Below are 20546 nucleotides of genomic sequence, written 5' to 3'. Positions count from 1 at the left end.
CGTTGGGCATAGAAACATCATACAGTGCTTACATACTGTCCACAAGATTCACTTACCGTATTTTTGATTGGGCCTGCAAGCAAAAGAAAAATTTCCCTGAGTCTTAATACCTTTGGCTAAAAGTGAAGAGAGGAATTTAAATATAAATAACAAATGCTGAGTTATAAAAAAAATTTTCCTCCAACATTTGAACTAGATTTTGAAAAAGAATGCCACTAAAAGTACAAGTAATATGTTATTGAATTGTTTCTTTTGTTGTTATTGTTTTTCATTTATCATTCTACAGAAAAAATAAAATGCATCGTCTTTTATGTTTGTCTTTATTTTAAATCTTAAAAGTAGAAATGAAATGATGGTTCTGTAAACCTGACAAATTTATGAAAGTAATATTTGTCTAAATGTCAAATGTTTCTTTTGAAATGTCAAGTGAAATTTGCAGCTTTAATTTATTTTACTTGGCTGTTTTGGAGGTAAACTAGCTTTTGAATTCTTTCACAAAAGTTTTGATATATGGCAGGCAGCAGTGTTTGCATAAATGATGACTTTGCCTATCCCTGACTAATGAAAACGCTAAAAAAATATACTGCACATTTTGCAAATAACTCACCTTTGACATGGAAAAAACAGACTTGTTCAAAATGCAACACACAAAGATATTTTTTAACTGGTACCCCTTTATAATGCTGCCCTGGGTGACTGCCAACATGGAGCATTTAGAAAACCACCACTGTTGGCTCAGTCAGATGTCTTGCAATATTTGACTGGTTCCAATGTATCAATATTCCTAGATCTAAACCACTCAATTGTAGCTCTGGCTGCAGATTTTGGTGCCTTTTTCTTTAGAAATTATGTGGAAAATGCTCTAAACATTTAGCCACTTTCAAACTCACCATTTTCTTATTCATCATCCAACTTGCATTAAACGACAACACAACTTTATCCATGACCTGGTTCTGATTAAGTGACTTCTGAAGGCAATTTGTTGCACAGCTTTTTATGAGGATATCAGCAGAAATGTGACTTTTAACATTCTAAATAAAATCTACAACCATATTTCCCTTTTCTTCTACTTGACAATTATGCACTCCGTGCTGACTGAGAGCAATCTGGCGGGTTTCTGCTCTCAAATTAGTGACTGGCTGGTGAACAAGTAACCCCCATCAAAACATATCAGCTGGCATTTTGTTGCATGGCCTTTTGCAAAGCCCTCAGGGTCAACTATGTCCTTGTCCAGACAAAGCCTCCCAAAGCCGGGATTTCATTTCCACATTGTGGCCCAGTGTCCCCTTCATTGTTGATTTTTCCACTGTGTGCAAGGCCGGGGCATTTGTACCAGTCTGCTAGACCCACGTCAAAAAGCAAAAAGCAGTCACTGTTTGAAGCCGTGGCCATTCTTGTTATTCATGTCATGCCTGGTGGTTTACTGGGGCAGGGTGCAGAATTTTCCAGAAGCAGCTGTGTGCTAGTGAGGCTGAGGGTGCGCAAGCCCAAAAGACTTTCTGTCTGTCTCTCCCCCGCCTGTCCCCCCTCTTCTTCTCTTCCCCCTCCATCGGCATGCTTGGCTCTGTGCCCAGACTTACTCAAACTCACACTCAACCAGAAATATCCGCTCTCCCCCCTCCTCCTCTGCTCTTGCTCCCAGCCCTGAACATTTTCCTCTGGCTCAACGGAGAAGCTTCCATCACTCCGGATGACATCGGATCATTTTTCTCCCCCTGCACATTCCAGCCAAAGAGGAGGACGAGGGAGGGGAGCAGCTGCTGTTTTCTTCTCTGTGATTATATCATTACAGAGCAGCAGACATGTATACAGTATATCAAGTGCAACCTGTCATTAGCATACTTTATGTCATGATGGCTAAATACAAGTGTGCCCCTGCTGGATCCAAATAACCCGGATTGTGTTGGTTCCAGAACCAGGAAATTAAAATCAGGAATTCCAGCCTCCAAGCACCTCAGATTTCAATCCATCAACCTTGAGCTATAAAAACCGCTCTCTTATTTAGCGTACCATTATCCCCTTCCGACACCTGTCGGGACACGCTCTGCCCGAGTTATCAGATACTCCGAAGGCTCTGCCGGCAGTCTAAATAAACCGGTGAGAGCAACGCAGTTGTGTAACACCCTGGAAGTCGCCGGCTCCAATAATAGAGCGCACCTGTCAAACAGAGGCCCTGCTTGTTCTCTCCCCTCTGCTGACCCGACCTCCTCTCGCTCCTCAACTCCAGCTCAAATGCTCCGTAGCTGGCAGAGAGTGGCGCAAAACGTCGCGATATGGGGGAGCCAAAAGAGCCAAAAGATGGCGGGGGAAAAAAAAAATAAAAATTATAGTCAGCATTTTTGGGGTTTACTAGTAACAGATGTTGCATGTGTAAATTATGTGATCAACCCGGACCCTGTCACTTAACCGCACTTCATTTAAAGTTGATAATGAGTCCGCATACGCCTCAGAAAGTACGAAGTTGCGCCACAGCCGGGGGACAATCCTGAGAATATTGTTTCGAGAAAACAAAGAGAAACAGAGAGAGATGGTGGAATGAGAGTTGGAGGTGAAAACGGCAGAATCTAGCTTTTTCTTTTTTTTTGTTTTGGTCTTCTTTCTTTTGACTGGCACGCCAGGCTGAACAAAGGCGATAAAAGCTTTATTCTGCTCCAGAGTGGAGATTGAGCAGCGGCTGCCACTAAGCTTTGATTGACAACAACATTAGCACTGAGAGGAGAAATAGCTACCCACTCGCAGTTATGTAACGGACAGAGAGGGGGGAAAACTACAGTAAGTTTGTTTGGCTTTATTTGTGCATGTTGTACACACAAGGTATTCCCAAAGCAGAAAAAAAAAGTCAAAATATTTGAGTTTGTTCCTCTTAAATGGGATCTCTAGAGAAGAGGCGAGGGCTGCTGAAGGTCCAAGGTTTTATGTTACTGCATTCCTACAAACTGAAGATGTCAGAGTAAAAACAGGAGTGACATAAGTTTTTAAAGCTACAGGATGTAACTTTTTAAATATCTATATATGATTTTCACATATTTGTTAAAATTGTCACTATGTGTTCTGATAGGATAGTATGACACAGATAATCTTTGGAAAAAACTAGCTCCTCTGCCTTCTTCCAGTGCTCCAACTGCAGTCAGAAACAACCAATCAGAGCCAGGAGGAGGGTCTTGGCGCTGTCAATCATGCTTGTGTACATGCTGTTCACAGCTCCTTAAAAGGACAGGCAAAAATGGGCCTGATTGACTAAATTTACTACAAATGTATAAACTGCATTACTCGATTTACCTTTAGACAGTTTCTACTATTAAGTGTTTTTTTTTTTGTTGTTGTTGTTTTTTTAAAGGAGGTCAGAAAAGATGCCAGATATACCCAGATTTTGTCCGGCACAGTTATGGACACTTTTTCCTCCCTTACGAGACAGACGAATTCGGCTGTTGGGAAATATTTCTGTTTGTGGAAACCAAATGTGGAAAGCAAAAGATTGGCACGAATTAAAAATACTCAATTTAATAGACATTTGTTTTATTTTTCATCGAGGTATGCCAAGGTTTTAAACACTTATTAACGCAAAAAACTCTAGAATGCTCCTTCAGACCATGCCGGTGTTTTAACGAGGTGCTATTTGTTGTTTTGCAAATCAATAAACACTAAAAATCTGGATGGCAGCAGCTGATCCTTTGGAATGGTGTCCAATCATGTATAGAAATGCAAAAACTCCACATATCTACTGAAACGCCCCAGAAGTGAAATAATTTATTAGCCCACACTGATGCAGAGCAGCTAGCTTCAATTCAGATATTCAGCTAAAGCATTTCTCCTGCATCCTGTCCCTGTAGACAGTCATACCTCGGCTTTATCTTGGTTTCTGCCCAAGTCTGTTTGAAATGCTCTGCTTAATCTCATTATTGTGTACACAGGCACACTCAGGCTCTGAGCTATTATTCAGCTGCACAGATGGCCCTCGCAGGACATCTCATCTCCTCCAATCCAGACTCTCAGCTGACTAAACAATCATCTCAGAGGGGCGCGGGGACAGGCGGCCGTGCTTTTTCCAACATGACACATTAAAAAAAATAAGCAGAAAGCTGACAGCGGACTGTACACGTCTGAGCCTAGCATTCAGTGAGGATGAATTTACCAGTGTTTTTCAATGGGTCTGACTCCGTCTTAAGGAATATGCCCTGCTGGCGGGATTAAATCTGTGCTGGCTGCTTCCATGCTCATTTATAGCACATCTCTCTCTGACAGCTCCGTCTAACTTTAGCTGGAAGTGGTAATATAACTCCTACTACACTGACTGGCATGCACCGGCAGAGGCCATTAGTTAAAGTGAATATGTGCATCACATTTTCCTGCGTTGCACTCGCTGCTGCTTTCTATTTTGTATTTGGCACAGTCGCAGCATGCCATCTTATCAGCTGATCTTGAGCCAGAAGCAAGGAGTAGTTGCTCAGCAGAAAAAAAAAGGAAAAAAAAAAAAAAGAAGTGTCGATTTTGCTGGGTTCGGCAATAACATGATAAAAACAGGGTCCGAATGCTTTTGGATCAGTCCCATGCTCGCTGCCTCTTTCCCTCGTTCATTTGTCATCCTCTTTCCTTTCATCTTTTTTTGTCCAACGCCTCCTCTCCCTCCTCTATATTCTGTCGCTCTCTTCTTCCTCCGCGCTCTCTCTCTCTCCCTGCTCCACTTATAAGGTTTGGCAGCACTCCAAGATCTGAGAAAAACATCGGAGGCACAGGCTCGTTCTGATGTCTGGAAAGAGGGGGAGACTCAGTCCTGATTTCCATTTCACAGACTCGATTCACAGCAGAAAGAAGGGAATACAGGCTGAGTGTAACAACCAGTCAAAGAGAAAGAGGAAGGGGAGGAAAGATGAGACAGACACACAAGTTAGATCATAAGGAATAAAAATGAAATATTAGGATCTCAAAATGGCACATTGGTGTATAAAAAGGCGCACAGAAAGAACTAAAGAAGGTGGGGGGGGGGAATCCCAAAAATGGTAAACAAGGCACGCTTGGAGACAACTATTTTGTTTATATTCACTTCTGTTAAATGGAAAACAGTTAAACAGCAGAGAAAACACAAGAGTTTGAGAGTTAAAACACATTTGGCACTCAGCACTGTAATCATCCTAACTCTGCAGGCCTTCGTGGTAAACATCCAGGCGAACGTAAACCCCCCTCACCCCCCCGCCCCCCTCGTCTCCCTTCCTTTACGGACTGAGCCAAGAATCTGAGGGGAAATTTTACACATCCTGCGGATTTAGCCCTGCTCCTCCTAATTGCCGGTTGGAGCTCCATCTCGCCGAAGAGAGAAGCCGTCATTACCAGTCTCGCAGGAGCCCTCAGCTTCTGACTCCAGCTTTGATTGATGAAAAAAGTAGAGGGAGGGAAGAAAAAGAAAGGGGGGAGGGAAAAAGAGCGGCAGATCTGAGTGTGCCCTCGATACAAACATTTGCTGTGACCTTGCACCCCTCCCTCTGTCTCCCCACCGGTCTAAAATTAACAGAGCGGGATCGGTTAAAATGGGAGAAATGTGGACCAGATACTCCTTTTGGCGCGTCCGCGTATCTGCTCGCTTTCAGGGGGGGATTACTGCAGCAGCACGAGCGGGCCTTTTGATTTACTGTGCTAAACATAGATTCATTAGTGAAACAGCTGGCTGCACCGAGTGCTTCATGTTCCCCTCCACCCACCCACACACTATAGTCCACGTTGAAACGTAACATAAGGATTAAAATTTATCGTACTTTTTCTGCCAATACGCTGTCAGAATTAGTGCTACGGTTGGCCGCTTTTTAACAAAGGGGATAAACACGATTGGTGTTTGCAGACACGGGAGATGACGCTGTAGGGAAAAACTGAGGCAACAACTGTACCTTGAGCTTTCCAAACAACAATTATGACCTCTGAGATGTGACAACATCTTTGTGTAACACCGCATAACAGCAGACAAGCTGAGTTAACGAGTTAACCATTACTAGGAGAGGCTCTGCTTCAGCTATCGGCTATTGCCTTTCACTTAGCTTGATTAACAGGATTATGTCAGGAGAATCAATCAGTCCGTGAGGGATTGTTTTTTTTATGACCATCGATTGGTGGGGTTTGTGTTGCAGCAGCCGGATCAAGAACGTCTGGGTTTTGAGGGAGTCTCAGAAGGAGAGACACGTTCTTCTGCTTCGCCTTGTTGTTCAGATAAAGAAAGAAAACTGAAATGTTTCCTGTTGCAAATTTGTAAGTGCTTTCATCAGGAGACCTGAGAAATTACCAGAAATTACGTTAAGAAACATCATGAATAGTGTTATCAAAGTAGACTGAGATTTTAAACGGTCACTAAACCGACATAGTTTTCTATTGTATTGTTCCTACAGTTTAAAGTCCTTTTAATAAAATGCGGGGGGAAATGGATTTCCAGGGAAAACACAAGACAAAGGCAATGTAAATCACGCTGCGGACCGCTCAAAATAGCCATTTGCTGCTTACCGGGATCAAGCTATCCCAAGGTTTTAAACAGTTGCTGCTACAAAACCTCTAAAATGTTTCATGATTGTAGAAAATCCTTTTAACCAGATGAAAATACGAGATGAAAGGGAATATAAATCACAGTGAGAGCCGCTCGCAAATAAGTATACAGGTTACCAGTATCACGATGTACCAAGGTTTTAAGCATTAAGGGTTTCAAGCAACTTAAAATCCTGTTTTTGTTTTTGTGTCCAGTCACTCTGGAGTAAGAAAAGTGGATGCAAAACCCACTGAGGGCTTCTCATGAATAGGCATTGGTTGTTTACTGCCTCAAAGCTTCTTAATTATTCCATCTTCCTGTTTCTGCGGCCTAAAACTCATTCATTTAACGAGACGCTCTGGAACGGACTGGGAGGAATGGTGATCATCACCAAAATATTTCCAAGATATTCAACAGTTCCTGCTTTAAAGGATTCAGATATAACCTCAATGGTTTCAAGTCCTTTCAGTCAGATCCCAGAGTTTTCTCTGGTTGCAAGTCCGATATAATAATCTGTGTTGGTAGAAACACTTTGGAAATATTTAGCAATGACCAAATAGTCGTCGTATGGAAACTAAAGGAGCATCAGCCATTAAAGCATTGAATTTACTACATTTACTTAGATTTTTTTTTCCACTATTAAGTCCATTTATCAAATAATTCTTTAAGATTATAATGTTTATATATGTTTTATATAGAGCAGCTGGACAATTTTGTTTTAAATTTTTGTGTAGATACCCTGATATTGTATTCTTACTCACAGTTTACAGTGAATAACGACCCGTGCCTACTCACAAATGCAACACAAACAAGCACTTTAGATATTTTTGTGGTAAGCTGTTGTGTGGAAATGCAATAAAGTTTAACTGCACGGTTGTGACGGCAGCAGCTGACGTCTACATGCAGCTCTATTCCTGCATAGAAACAAAACGCTGCACCCGGTAACATGGTAAAAAGGGTTTAGTGCAGGAGCGCATAAAAAGTTTGCTACTTTCAGCAGCAGCTTAAACATTAAAAAAAATCCCTGAAGGATATAGAAAAGAAACAAAACAATGTGAACCATTAACCACAAATGTGTCCTTGTACAGTAACAGATACAAGGGGAATGATTTACTTGATATGCTTTGTTATATCAACATTAAAGCTGGACTTAATGCAGCCGGTTCCCTCAAACACTGGATGTTTACTGAAATCTCTCCTGAATGCTCCTTCCTGGATATGCATGGACGGTCTGTGCCAGAGCATCTGTTGTGCACTGGTAGCTATGCAACCCGGGAGCTTTGTGTTATGACACCCCTCCTTCCAGGGACACGTTATTACTGTATTAGATACAGCACAGGCTATTTTAATCACCGCTGTGCAAACAGGTATTCGCCCTGCTGACGTAAATCTTTACGGGCGAAACGGCCTCTCATATCTTACTGTGTCACACTTTAAGCCAGGTTATAAACACACCTGGCTATCGTCTGCTTTATTTCTCTGAAGCGGCCGGTCGACTTTGGTCGGCCGGCGCAATATAATGACAAACAGGTAGGTCAGACTCCGAACTAGTTTAGAAAAAGGATAACACACAAATCAGTAACAGCATGTGAGGTGGTATATGGAGTGGGTGGTGCTTTGCAGATTGGCACAGTAAAGTGTCACCCTTATCAAAGTGGGTTGTGTTCCTGGTTTTAAAGTCCAACTGATAAGATAACTTTCCATAGAACGGAAAGAGACGCATAAACAAACGACTGCCTTGAAAATGTCAACTAAGAAAAAACTAGTTGAATTGTTTGTGTATCTGTGGCAGCCTTTAACTCTCCCTAGTTAAGAGGACACTAGTTACTAAGTTGGCTAAACAATGGGGTGCAAAGGCTATGTTTTCAGTCCACACCACGAATTAAGCAGTTCACCAGGACACCATGCAGCTTACAGAGAAGCCTTCAGAACAAGCATGTCAGGAATTTTTCAAATTTCATCGATTTAATGGCAGCCAAAATAATTAAGCACAAAAAAAAAAAAAACCCAAAAGAGGTTGGTTTGGGGGCATATTAGTCCTGCAAATCAGGGAACTACTTGGCTAAACATAAGGAAGAAGATTACGTGTTGTAATAATTACGCAACTGCCTCCTTTACAGAGTCCTGCTATCTGCTAGATATCAGTCTCCATGATTTCAGCATTGGCTACACAGAAGTGCTTTGTCTAAGACTGCTTCCCCAGACCAAAGGGGAGAAAAAAAAAAGCTCCATTTTGTCACCCCGCATGTCCGCCGTTGCTTGTAGAGACAAGTTTGAATGCCTGCTTGCCACTGCAGATGTAGAGCCGCCGCTTTTTATCTGCATTTCACGGCAGAATGATTTGTGTTTAGAGATTCAGAGCGGGGTTTGCATCTAAGGCAGCAGTGGTGGTTTATTGTTTACTCAAAAAAAGGCATGCTGTTCCTAGAGTTTGGCATCTTGTTGCAACATTATCAGCGGTAGTATAAATCATAGTTGCACAATGCACCAAACAAATCACACTCAGCGTTGCTGACGTGCAAAACTACCCAAACCGGCTCCAATGATTGTAGGCTTTTTACTTTAGTGAATGAAACTATCCACATTGACTGTTTTGCGTTAAATAAATACACCCATGAGGGCAGTGGTGTTGTGCTTCCTTGAAAATATGAGTTACACACTAGGAATCTTTCAGCAAGCGTCCAAAATTGGTGCTCAACAGTTATCCTGCCATGTTGGCGGTCATGCACTTTCTCATTACTGACTCAACAGATCCCAGCTGACTGAACATGACTTGGCACCTGTTTCTGTGCTCTGCAATCAATCAAAAAAAAAAAATAAATAAAAAAAAAACTGGAGCAAACTTAGGACAATGCGTCTTGTTTTTGTCTGCGTGAATCACGAAAAGCAATGTGTGCAGAGAAGCCGTCATCCAACCGACGCCTACTTATGTTGTGCAGCGTAAGTCGAGCCGCCAAAACAAGCCTGCACGTCAGACCCAGAGAGTCCCGACTCCCCCCCCCACCACCAACACCACCTCCACCCACCCGTCCTTCCCCCCTCCGTCTCCTCGTCCTCTCTGTCCACAGCCCAGTGTATAACGCAAATGAAGCAAGCTCAGACAATCAGTTCATACAAGATGAGAAATTGTATTTGGCAATTTTTTTTTTAAACAAGTGCATACAAGTACAGCTAAAAGCATTTTAGTTTTGCCAAGTGCTCGTAGAGTAGCATTAGTCACATTCTACGTTAAACAGGAACTGCCACCAGACCTAGAAGTACATCAAGAATTTTTGTTAAACATCAACAAAGAGGAACGTAGTTCATTATGATGAGTACATACCTTTATCTTCAAAAATATAGAAACACAATGTATTCAAAAATCAAAAATTATACAACCATGTTTACGAAGTATACTCTTCCCTTGGGTCCAATATGTACAAGTCCGTTAGTTTGTTTTGAATGGTATGTATGTGATATTTATATATTTATACTCAGATTTTTGCCTCCCCTCCCCAGAAGAAGTGTTCAGACAAAATCAAGGGTCCCTCTCCTTTTTTACTTTGACATCTCCTGCAAGGATGGTGGCGATTTCCCCCTGCATGAAAGCCCACGGTACGTTGGAGCCAACCAGGGGACATTTCTCTCCGCTTGGACAGTACACTTCACCCGTAGCACCTTGCTGCTTAATGCTTTCCCTCGAGCACGGGAAGCAGAACTTGTGAGAGGGCACGGACGGGCACTGAACAAAGTGTGTGTCCTCCAAACGCTCGTGGCACAGCGTGCAGCACAGCGGTATGCTGCCCGGTACCGAGGAGTCTGGAATGCTTTGGGGGTGCACCTGGTCCATGCCCGGCACCTGTGGGGTGCCCGCACCGGACGCCTCTCTCTGCGTCAGCCTCCTCTGGTTCATGGAGGACGGCGACAGCGGGCTGCTGCTGTTCCTCCGGGTGGTGGAGTGGACCTGGTTACCGTCCTTGGGGGAGCTGTTCCCACCCGCGTTGTCTGCTGCCATGATGAGCGCCGCCATGGGGGACTGGCCGTTCTGGGCCTCAGGTGGGGTGGTGCGGGGGTGCGGGGATATTGTGGAGGGGGGAGATGTGAAGCCTGGCGGGGGAACTGGAGGCATTTTGGGTCCCTCGGCGGGCGGCGGTAACCACTGCTGTCCATCCCCATTGAGCTTGGGGGCTGTGCTCTCTCCGTCTGGTTCTGGCGATGCTTTTCTCTTCAAGCGGGGGTGCTTTCCTCTGTCTGGAGGTGGGAAAGGGTTAAAGAAAACAAATGAGCTGCACAGATCAGACTTACACCAAGAATTCAGTCTAGTAAAGGAGAAATGTGCTGCAATGTGCTGCACCACAAGCTACAAAACAAAAGCACGATCTTCCATTATACCCACCACATGTCTTCCATAATAACCAAGCCAGTCTAACTGTGCAATGAGAAATGCTTTACCTGACTTGGATGGGGGGGTGCAGGGCTCATAGTTCATCCTTGGTGCCATGGCCACATGCTCCTTCTTGAACCTGCTGTCGAAGGTGTGCAGAGCCATCAGGTCCCTCACAGTCTTCCCCTTGCCCCAGTCCTGCTCTCGGCTCTTGTGGCTCTCGGACATCTCCTGCGTTAGGCTGTCCGGTCTGTGCTTCTCCTTCCCCTCTCTGTCGTGCTCAGTGCTGGACACCGACGCGGGTCTCTTGCCCAGATCGGCGGGACTACCGCCCGCCAGCGTGGAGGTGAGCCCCATCTGTCCCTGTCTGCCGTTGACTGGGTGCACCCCGTTCACCAAAGGCACTAGGTTCGGCGGAACCGTGTTATTCCTGCGCGGGTTGGGGCTCTGGCGGTTCAGCTCCGGCGGCTCGTCGGGCTTGGGAAATCCGTTAGGGACCGGAATGCCGTTCGCCTGCCGGCCAGACTGGTACTCTGGCCCCAGCCTGGGCGGTCGGTCGGAGGACAGCGGGTAGCGGTCCAGGGGCTGCGGCGGCCGCGAACCGGTGTCCCCCGCTGATGGGTGGTTGATCGCCTGGATCTCCTTCCCGGAGAGCTGCGCCTTCCCCGGCCCGGGAGACCTCCCCTCCTGGAAGCCGTGAGCCCGCTTCAGCTGGCGGGCCGTCTCGATGACAAACTCGATGCGGTCGGCTCCCTCGTAGTTGACGCATCCCCTGCAGACGGGCTCGGTAAAATCCCAGATCATGGCCCAAGGCATGCGGGGCAGGTCGCATAAATAACACGACTGCCTCCTGGAAGAAGCAGCGACCGCCGCGGACGACATGGCTGCTCGTCGTCGACGCACTCCCAGAAGAAAAAAAAAAAAAAAACAAAAAAAAACCCCCAAAAATGTGCCTCTCCTCTGAGCTCCCCGTTCAAAAATAAAGAGGCGAATAAAAAAAAACAAAGATATAAGAAAAAAAGCTGGTCCTCTTTCGGCTTTTAGAGCAACAAGGCTGAAGTTTTAGAGGGAGAAGTTCATGTCGGTGTGTACTTTACTCCGGCGCTCCTCTATCTATCTCCACTGACTCTCTACTACTGGCTCAATGTGGAGCAGCGACGTCACCACGGCTAAACGCCTGCTTCCACTTCAGTTTCTATTGACTTGATTTCTTCGACAGACCCCCCCAACCCCACCTCTACCCCACTTTACTGCAGCCTCTGTCACTTTTTTAATTTCTAATTTAATCACTTGAGCCTCAGCCAAAAAAAATAAATAGTAAAAAAAGAAAAAAAAAACTCACTACCTCCAACTCGTAGAGGAATAATCCCACAGGTTATTATTATAATTATTGCTAAATAGGAAGGAACTGTACAGGAAAAAACAAAATCTATTTTCCCCCCACTTGTTTTTGATGTTTAAAAATATGCCAGAGAGGGATTCGCTTTGTCCTGAATTCAGAGCTTTATCCGGTGGAGGCTGTAAAGTGCTGCAGCTTGTTTTTCTCAATGCACAGCGCCTCTACGCAATGAGCTGCTACTACAACTGCTGTGCAATGAATGAGGTGGGTCGACCCTAAGAAAAACAACCGAGCTACTGTAATCCAATGGCAAGAGAAAAAAAAAACAACAAAAAAAACGTGTGCACTTTTTTTTTTTCCACTCTACGTTTTTGTTCCAGTAGCGCAAAATTTAAAGGGCATATTATTAGAATTATTAGAAAGATTTTACAACCCATATGTTTTTAACCGCCCATTTTTGCAGAAAGTACTGACCTAGCCTTGTGTTAATAATAATAATAAAAAAAAGGAAAAAAAAAAAAGAAAGCGCCTCCATTAGGCAGCAACCAGGAAGTTCTTGTCATGAGGTGGGGATTTCCAGCCAGTGTGTTGTAAACCTGAATGGACTGGGGTTGCGGCATGAGTATACTCTCACTCTGCCCACATATTAAAGGGATAGTTCTGAGTTTTTGAAGCGAGGGAAATTGTAAGCAGTTAATATCTTACCTGTAGCATGCAGCCACCTTGGCATATTTCTTTTGGAGTTAGTGGGAAGTTCAAAGCAGTTGCATGCAGTGGTAGTCTTTGCATGAATGCTGCCCTGGGCAACTGCAAGCCCCCCTCACCCCCCCTCCCCCGCCCCCACCACATATATATTAGGATTAATATATAGTGAAATTATTTTTCGCAAATTAAAACCAGCTATAGAAAAAGTCTACAACCACCGTAAAATAACTTAATTCATGTTGGGCACAGCTATATATTCTGGATTTCATACTGGGCTCAATGTAAGGTGCCAAATACACAATAAAATGCTTCGTTTCTTGTTGTTGTTTCATAATAAAAGCTTACATAAATCTCAATTTGTGTATTGTGCTTGAAAGAATCATTCTGTAGTGTGGAACAATCCAGTTCAGATTTGTAACATTTTATATTTTGAACTAGAGATGATCAAATGCAGTTCAGATTCCATAAGAAAATAATAAAAATATCTCTAAAGGTTTGCAGCAATACAAATTATGTCAGCTTTATGGTCCAGCTATGTTGCATGGCTATATTTGATCCCCATATATTTTGGCTGTACACCAAAATAAGCAACAGGAAAAATCATTTGGTACCCAATTGATAATTTTCCCCTTTAATTCCTCTGTCGCCCCCAGACAGAATGGCACCCTGGGCAGTGAGACATGTTACTGATATTAAAGGCTGTTGCTGCAGGTTGAATGTTAAAACAAACAGTTTTGCTCTGAAGAATGCCAAAATAACTTTGAGATGAATCCAAAGATCATTTCTGCAGATTATAAATGAGAACAGCTAGCTTATTTAAAAAAATAAGATCCTGAAATAATTTATATTTCTTCATTTACAGAAAAAAGAGAAAGGGGTGAGACCTAAAACATAATCTAAGTTACATAAACTGGCAGGATTTTTCTATTTTGGGGTTGTGAAACTCATCAAATGTCCTTTAATAAACATTTTACACTTTTGAGTGGTGGAATGAATATCGATCCATCCCTCAAAATGGTCAAAAGCTCATTTTCCCATGTTTTTTTTTTTTTTTTTTTCTGAAAAAAGCAGACGCTGATTCATCTTTAGATGATCCAGCGCTGTTTTGTTGGCCCTCACAGGGAGTAAATCACAGATAACAAACAGAAGTTTGGGGGTGTTTATTTTATCAACAAGGATTCTGGAAACTTCTGCCCCAAACAGCAGAAGTTGGGGCAGAACGGAGATTGTAGCATAATCGCAAATTCAACAACTAGAACCAAAAAAAAAAAAACAACGAAAAAAACTCACTAAACCCAACACGTATAGATATAAATACATAAAGGTAAAAAAATTTTTGCTGTTTTTATGGGTTTTCATGCAATAAAACCCACAATAGAGTGGCATTAATGGAACAAAATAATAAAAACTACGCACTTTCTTTTCTTCAATTTTCACAAATATAAAAATCTTCATGTATTTGAAATCATCTTAAATTTCATAATGTAAAAAAATGTTTTTTCTTTGTTTTGAATCCAAGAAGAGGCTTTTTTTTATTTAGCCCATAAGTACAGTTAGTAAAAGAGATATTTTTTTAATAATCATGTTCTGATTATGACTGGGGATGTTTTAAAGCTAAGTTTCCCCAGAGCAATTAATTTGTATTTATGCTAAATTAAAATGCCAGTAGGATCACCTACTGCTGATAAGATGTTAACTGCCTGTGACCTTTAGCCTCGAATTTTCTTAACTGATATTTTTTGCAATCAGTCTTCCCAATCCAAAGGTGACTCATATTTAGACAAGAAATTCATAATCTATTGCTTCTGTTATTGTTTTTGTTAAAGCAGAAGTCAGTTTTGCTCCCAAATTTATGTGCCTGAAAGGTTCGTTTAGATGAATTGCTTCACAGTTGTACTGTTTTACATAAAGGAGGGGAAAAATGTCACATGAAACAAGTTAGACACCAAAACCCCAGCCAAAATCCCCTGAAGTAAAAGTGTAGGTTTGAACCGGAGGAGTGTCCCAGCAGTTCAGATTCCTCTCCCTCTCTTTCTCGCTCTCTCCCTCTCTTTCTTGCTCTCTCTCTCTCTCTCTTTCTCGCTCTCCGTCTCTCATCTGGGCTCATTCCAGCTCATTGCAGCTTAGCCTCGGGCTTTGGGTGAGGCAATGCGTCTGAAACCTGCAGACACAAAGCAGGATATGTTTGTGCAAGTCCATGTGACGTTGGAAAGAGGAAGCAAGATGTTTAGTCACGTACCCTCATCCGCCTCACCCATCTACACAGAACATGAGGCCATTTGGCTCCCTGCCTGCGGCCATGATCATGCACTGTGGCATGGGGCCCTTCTTCAAAGGCTTTCCGTAAACAAAGTAAGACACTTCTGCTCCCGATCTATCTGCGCCGAGCACAGGGAAGTTATATTCCCCTGTACACAACTGTCACAAGTTTTAGTTTAATTGTAAACTGCTATGTTTCCATCTCCGCTTTCTCTCAACTCCCTGTCCTCGCTGGGTGAACAACAAAGGAATGTGGTGCTGGGCCTTTACGGCGCGGTTGGGAAATGGCTGTTGCGAGGGACAAAATAAACAAAAGTCTTTCCTTAAGACTGGTGGAAAACAGTTGCCTAACTCTTTGATCCTTTTTGCTTTTCCACTCGGTTGACGTTTATGTAAGCAAATAGCTGCAGGGCCACGCAGCTATTATGCAAGACAGAGGTATGCGGGGATTCATTTAAATCTAAATGACCTGATTTTTTTATTATTACTATCATAAAAAAAAAAAAAGAAGAAGAATGTTGCTGTAAATCACAGAGGCAGCAAAGGTCTGGGAGGAAGCCAAACATGACCAGATGGCCCTGACTGGCGATGTAAACCGTGTATACAGTAGGACCAGAACAGTGCGACCCGACTGGTGACCATCTGATGTGAGTCTCCGCTAAACCAGATGGAGTGGCTGTATAATTCATTCTCTAGCTTCGTTTTGTGACTGTCTATCGAGACATGTGGGAGCTAAATAAAGACTGAGCGGTAGGTGATGGCCAGGGGAATACCCAGCATTTGACAACAGCACCGCGGGCAGGATGAGATGACGTTATTTTTGTCTTAACACTTTCTGAAATGTTATACCGCACTGGGAAAGCATTGTAAATTCTTTGTGAAGTTTTCCACTTCAGCTCAGGTCTAGATTTTTATTTATTTATTTTTTGTTTGCTTGTTGGTTTCTTCGTTTGACCCAGCCAACATGTGCGTTATTTAACCTTTTTTTTTTTTTNTGCAACCCGGGAGCTTTGTGTTATGACACCCCTCCTTCCAGGGACACGTTATTACTGTATTAGATACAGCACAGGCTATTTTAATCACCGCTGTGCAAACAGGTATTCGCCCTGCTGACGTAAATCTTTACGGGCGAAACGGCCTCTCATATCTTACTGTGTCACACTTTAAGCCAGGTTATAAACACACCTGGCTATCGTCTGCTTTATTTCTCTGAAGCGGCCGGTCGACTTTGGTCGGCCGGCGCAATATAATGACAAACAGGTAGGTCAGACTCCGAACTAGTTTAGAAAAAGGATAACACACAAATCAGTAACAGCATGTGAGGTGGTATATGGAGTGGGTGGTGCTTTGCAGATTGGCACAGTAAAGTGTCACCCTTATCAAAGTGGGTTGTGTTCCTGGTTTTAAAGTCCAACTGATAAGATAACTTTCCATAGAACGGAAAGAGACGCATAAACAAACGACTGCCTTGAAAATGTCAACTAAGAAAAAACTAGTTGAATTGTTTGTGTATCTGTGGCAGCCTTTAACTCTCCCTAGTTAAGAGGACACTAGTTACTAAGTTGGCTAAACAATGGGGTGCAAAGGCTATGTTTTCAGTCCACACCACGAATTAAGCAGTTCACCAGGACACCATGCAGCTTACAGAGAAGCCTTCAGAACAAGCATGTCAGGAAATCTTCAGATTTCATCGATTTAATGGCAGCCAAAATAATTAAGCACAAAAAAAAAAAAAACCCAAAAGAGGTTGGTATGGGTGCATATTAGTCCTGCAAATCAGGGAACTACTTGGCTAAACATAAGGAAGAAGATTACGTGTTGTAATAATTACGCAACTGCCTCCTTTACAGAGTCCTGCTATCTGCTAGATATCAGTCTCCATGATTTCAGCATTGGCTACACAGAAGTGCTTTGTCTAAGACTGCTTCCCCAGACCAAAGGGGAGAAAAAAAAAAGCTCCATTTTGTCACCCCGCATGTCCGCCGTTGCTTGTAGAGACAAGTTTGAATGCCTGCTTGCCACTGCAGATGTAGAGCCGCCGCTTTTTATCTGCATTTCACGGCAGAATGATTTGTGTTTAGAGATTCAGAGCGGGGTTTGCATCTAAGGCAGCAGTGGTGGTTTATTGTTTACTCAAAAAAAGGCATGCTGTTCCTAGAGTTTGGCATCTTGTTGCAACATTATCAGCGGTAGTATAAATCATAGTTGCACAATGCACCAAACAAATCACACTCAGCGTTGCTGACGTGCAAAACTACCCAAACCGGCTCCAATGATTGTAGGCTTTTTACTTTAGTGAATGAAACTATCCACATTGACTGTTTTGCGTTAAATAAATACACCCATGAGGGCAGTGGTGTTGTGCTTCCTTGAAAATATGAGTTACACACTAGGAATCTTTCAGCAAGCGTCCAAAATTGGTGCTCAACAGTTATCCTGCCATGTTGGCGGTCATGCACTTTCTCATTACTGACTCAACAGATCCCAGCTGACTGAACATGACTTGGCACCTGTTTCTGTGCTCTGCAATCAATCAAAAAAAAAAAATAAATAAAAAAAAAACTGGAGCAAACTTAGGACAATGCGTCTTGTTTTTGTCTGCGTGAATCACGAAAAGCAATGTGTGCAGAGAAGCCGTCATCCAACCGACGCCTACTTATGTTGTGCAGCGTAAGTCGAGCCGCCAAAACAAGCCTGCACGTCAGACCCAGAGAGTCCCGACTCCCCCCCCCACCACCAACACCACCTCCACCCACCCGTCCTTCCCCCCTCCGTCTCCTCGTCCTCTCTGTCCACAGCCCAGTGTATAACGCAAATGAAGCAAGCTCAGACAATCAGTTCATACAAGATGAGAAATTGTATTTGGCAATTTTTTTTTTAAACAAGTGCATACAAGTACAGCTAAAAGCATTTTAGTTTTGCCAAGTGCTCGTAGAGTAGCATTAGTCACATTCTACGTTAAACAGGAACTGCCACCAGACCTAGAAGTACATCAAGAATTTTTGTTAAACATCAACAAAGAGGAACGTAGTTCATTATGATGAGTACATACCTTTATCTTCAAAAATATAGAAACACAATGTATTCAAAAATCAAAAATTATACAACCATGTTTACGAAGTATACTCTTCCCTTGGGTCCAATATGTACAAGTCCGTTAGTTTGTTTTGAATGGTATGTATGTGATATTTATATATTTATACTCAGATTTTTGCCTCCCCTCCCCAGAAGAAGTGTTCAGACAAAATCAAGGGTCCCTCTCCTTTTTTACTTTGACATCTCCTGCAAGGATGGTGGCGATTTCCCCCTGCATGAAAGCCCACGGTACGTTGGAGCCAACCAGGGGACATTTCTCTCCGCTTGGACAGTACACTTCACCCGTAGCACCTTGCTGCTTAATGCTTTCCCTCGAGCACGGGAAGCAGAACTTGTGAGAGGGCACGGACGGGCACTGAACAAAGTGTGTGTCCTCCAAACGCTCGTGGCACAGCGTGCAGCACAGCGGTATGCTGCCCGGTACCGAGGAGTCTGGAATGCTTTGGGGGTGCACCTGGTCCATGCCCGGCACCTGTGGGGTGCCCGCACCGGACGCCTCTCTCTGCGTCAGCCTCCTCTGGTTCATGGAGGACGGCGACAGCGGGCTGCTGCTGTTCCTCCGGGTGGTGGAGTGGACCTGGTTACCGTCCTTGGGGGAGCTGTTCCCACCCGCGTTGTCTGCTGCCATGATGAGCGCCGCCATGGGGGACTGGCCGTTCTGGGCCTCAGGTGGGGTGGTGCGGGGGTGCGGGGATATTGTGGAGGGGGGAGATGTGAAGCCTGGCGGGGGAACTGGAGGCATTTTGGGTCCCTCGGCGGGCGGCGGTAACCACTGCTGTCCATCCCCATTGAGCTTGGGGGCTGTGCTCTCTCCGTCTGGTTCTGGCGATGCTTTTCTCTTCAAGCGGGGGTGCTTTCCTCTGTCTGGAGGTGGGAAAGGGTTAAAGAAAACAAATGAGCTGCACAGATCAGACTTACACCAAGAATTCAGTCTAGTAAAGGAGAAATGTGCTGCAATGTGCTGCACCACAAGCTACAAAACAAAAGCACGATCTTCCATTATACCCACCACATGTCTTCCATAATAACCAAGCCAGTCTAACTGTGCAATGAGAAATGCTTTACCTGACTTGGATGGGGGGGTGCAGGGCTCATAGTTCATCCTTGGTGCCATGGCCACATGCTCCTTCTTGAACCTGCTGTCGAAGGTGTGCAGAGCCATCAGGTCCCTCACAGTCTTCCCCTTGCCCCAGTCCTGCTCTCGGCTCTTGTGGCTCTCGGACATCTCCTGCGTTAGGCTGTCCGGTCTGTGCTTCTCCTTCCCCTCTCTGTCGTGCTCAGTGCTGGACACCGACGCGGGTCTCTTGCCCAGATCGGCGGGACTACCGCCCGCCAGCGTGGAGGTGAGCCCCATCTGTCCCTGTCTGCCGTTGACTGGGTGCACCCCGTTCACCAAAGGCACTAGGTTCGGCGGAACCGTGTTATTCCTGCGCGGGTTGGGGCTCTGGCGGTTCAGCTCCGGCGGCTCGTCGGGCTTGGGAAATCCGTTAGGGACCGGAATGCCGTTCGCCTGCCGGCCAGACTGGTACTCTGGCCCCAGCCTGGGCGGTCGGTCGGAGGACAGCGGGTAGCGGTCCAGGGGCTGCGGCGGCCGCGAACCGGTGTCCCCCGCTGATGGGTGGTTGATCGCCTGGATCTCCTTCCCGGAGAGCTGCGCCTTCCCCGGCCCGGGAGACCTCCCCTCCTGGAAGCCGTGAGCCCGCTTCAGCTGGCGGGCCGTCTCGATGACAAACTCGATGCGGTCGGCTCCCTCGTAGTTGACGCATCCCCTGCAGACGGGCTCGGTAAAATCCCAGATCATGGCCCAAGGCATGCGGGGCAGGTCGCATAAATAACACGACTGCCTCCTGGAAGAAGCAGCGACCGCCGCGGACGACATGGCTGCTCGTCGTCGACGCACTCCCAGAAGAAAAAAAAAAAAAAAACAAAAAAAAACCCCCAAAAATGTGCCTCTCCTCTGAGCTCCCCGTTCAAAAATAAAGAGGCGAATAAAAAAAAAAACAAAGATATAAGAAAAAAAGCTGGTCCTCTTTCGGCTTTTAGAGCAACAAGGCTGAAGTTTTAGAGGGAGAAGTTCATGTCGGTGTGTACTTTACTCCGGCGCTCCTCTATCTATCTCCACTGACTCTCTACTACTGGCTCAATGTGGAGCAGCGACGTCACCACGGCTAAACGCCTGCTTCCACTTCAGTTTCTATTGACTTGATTTCTTCGACAGACCCCCCCAACCCCACCTCTACCCCACTTTACTGCAGCCTCTGTCACTTTTTTAATTTCTAATTTAA

At 44.5% G+C, this 20546-nt stretch overlaps 2 protein-coding genes across 2 annotated transcripts; both read right to left on the bottom strand.

Moving 5' to 3' along the window:
• Positions 1-9607: 9607 nt before the first annotated feature.
• LOC106949770 (interferon regulatory factor 2-binding protein 2-A-like) lies at positions 9608-12110 on the bottom strand. The gene is made up of 2 exons (XM_015036256.1): positions 10931-12110; positions 9608-10729 (listed from the first exon to the last, which is right to left on the bottom strand). Exons 1-2 carry the CDS (start codon positions 11742-11744, stop codon positions 10017-10019), a joined length of 1527 nt encoding a protein of 508 aa, XP_014891742.1. The 5' UTR covers positions 11745-12110; the 3' UTR covers positions 9608-10016.
• Positions 12111-18003: 5893 nt separating this feature from the next.
• On the bottom strand, positions 18004-20170 carry LOC106949767 (interferon regulatory factor 2-binding protein 2-A-like). The gene is made up of 2 exons (XM_015036255.1): positions 19327-20170; positions 18004-19125 (listed from the first exon to the last, which is right to left on the bottom strand). Exons 1-2 carry the CDS (start codon positions 20138-20140, stop codon positions 18413-18415), a joined length of 1527 nt encoding a protein of 508 aa, XP_014891741.1. The 5' UTR covers positions 20141-20170; the 3' UTR covers positions 18004-18412.
• Positions 20171-20546: the final 376 nt, after the last annotated feature.

This window comes from Poecilia latipinna, unplaced genomic scaffold, assembly GCF_001443285.1.
Source record: "Poecilia latipinna isolate Pla-1442-1.1 unplaced genomic scaffold, P_latipinna-1.0 Scaffold362, whole genome shotgun sequence".
In the NCBI taxonomy this organism is placed as follows: Eukaryota; Metazoa; Chordata; class Actinopteri; order Cyprinodontiformes; family Poeciliidae; genus Poecilia; species Poecilia latipinna.
Note: the sequence above shows the minus strand (reverse complement) of the source record. Positions and strands in the feature narration are given on the sequence as shown.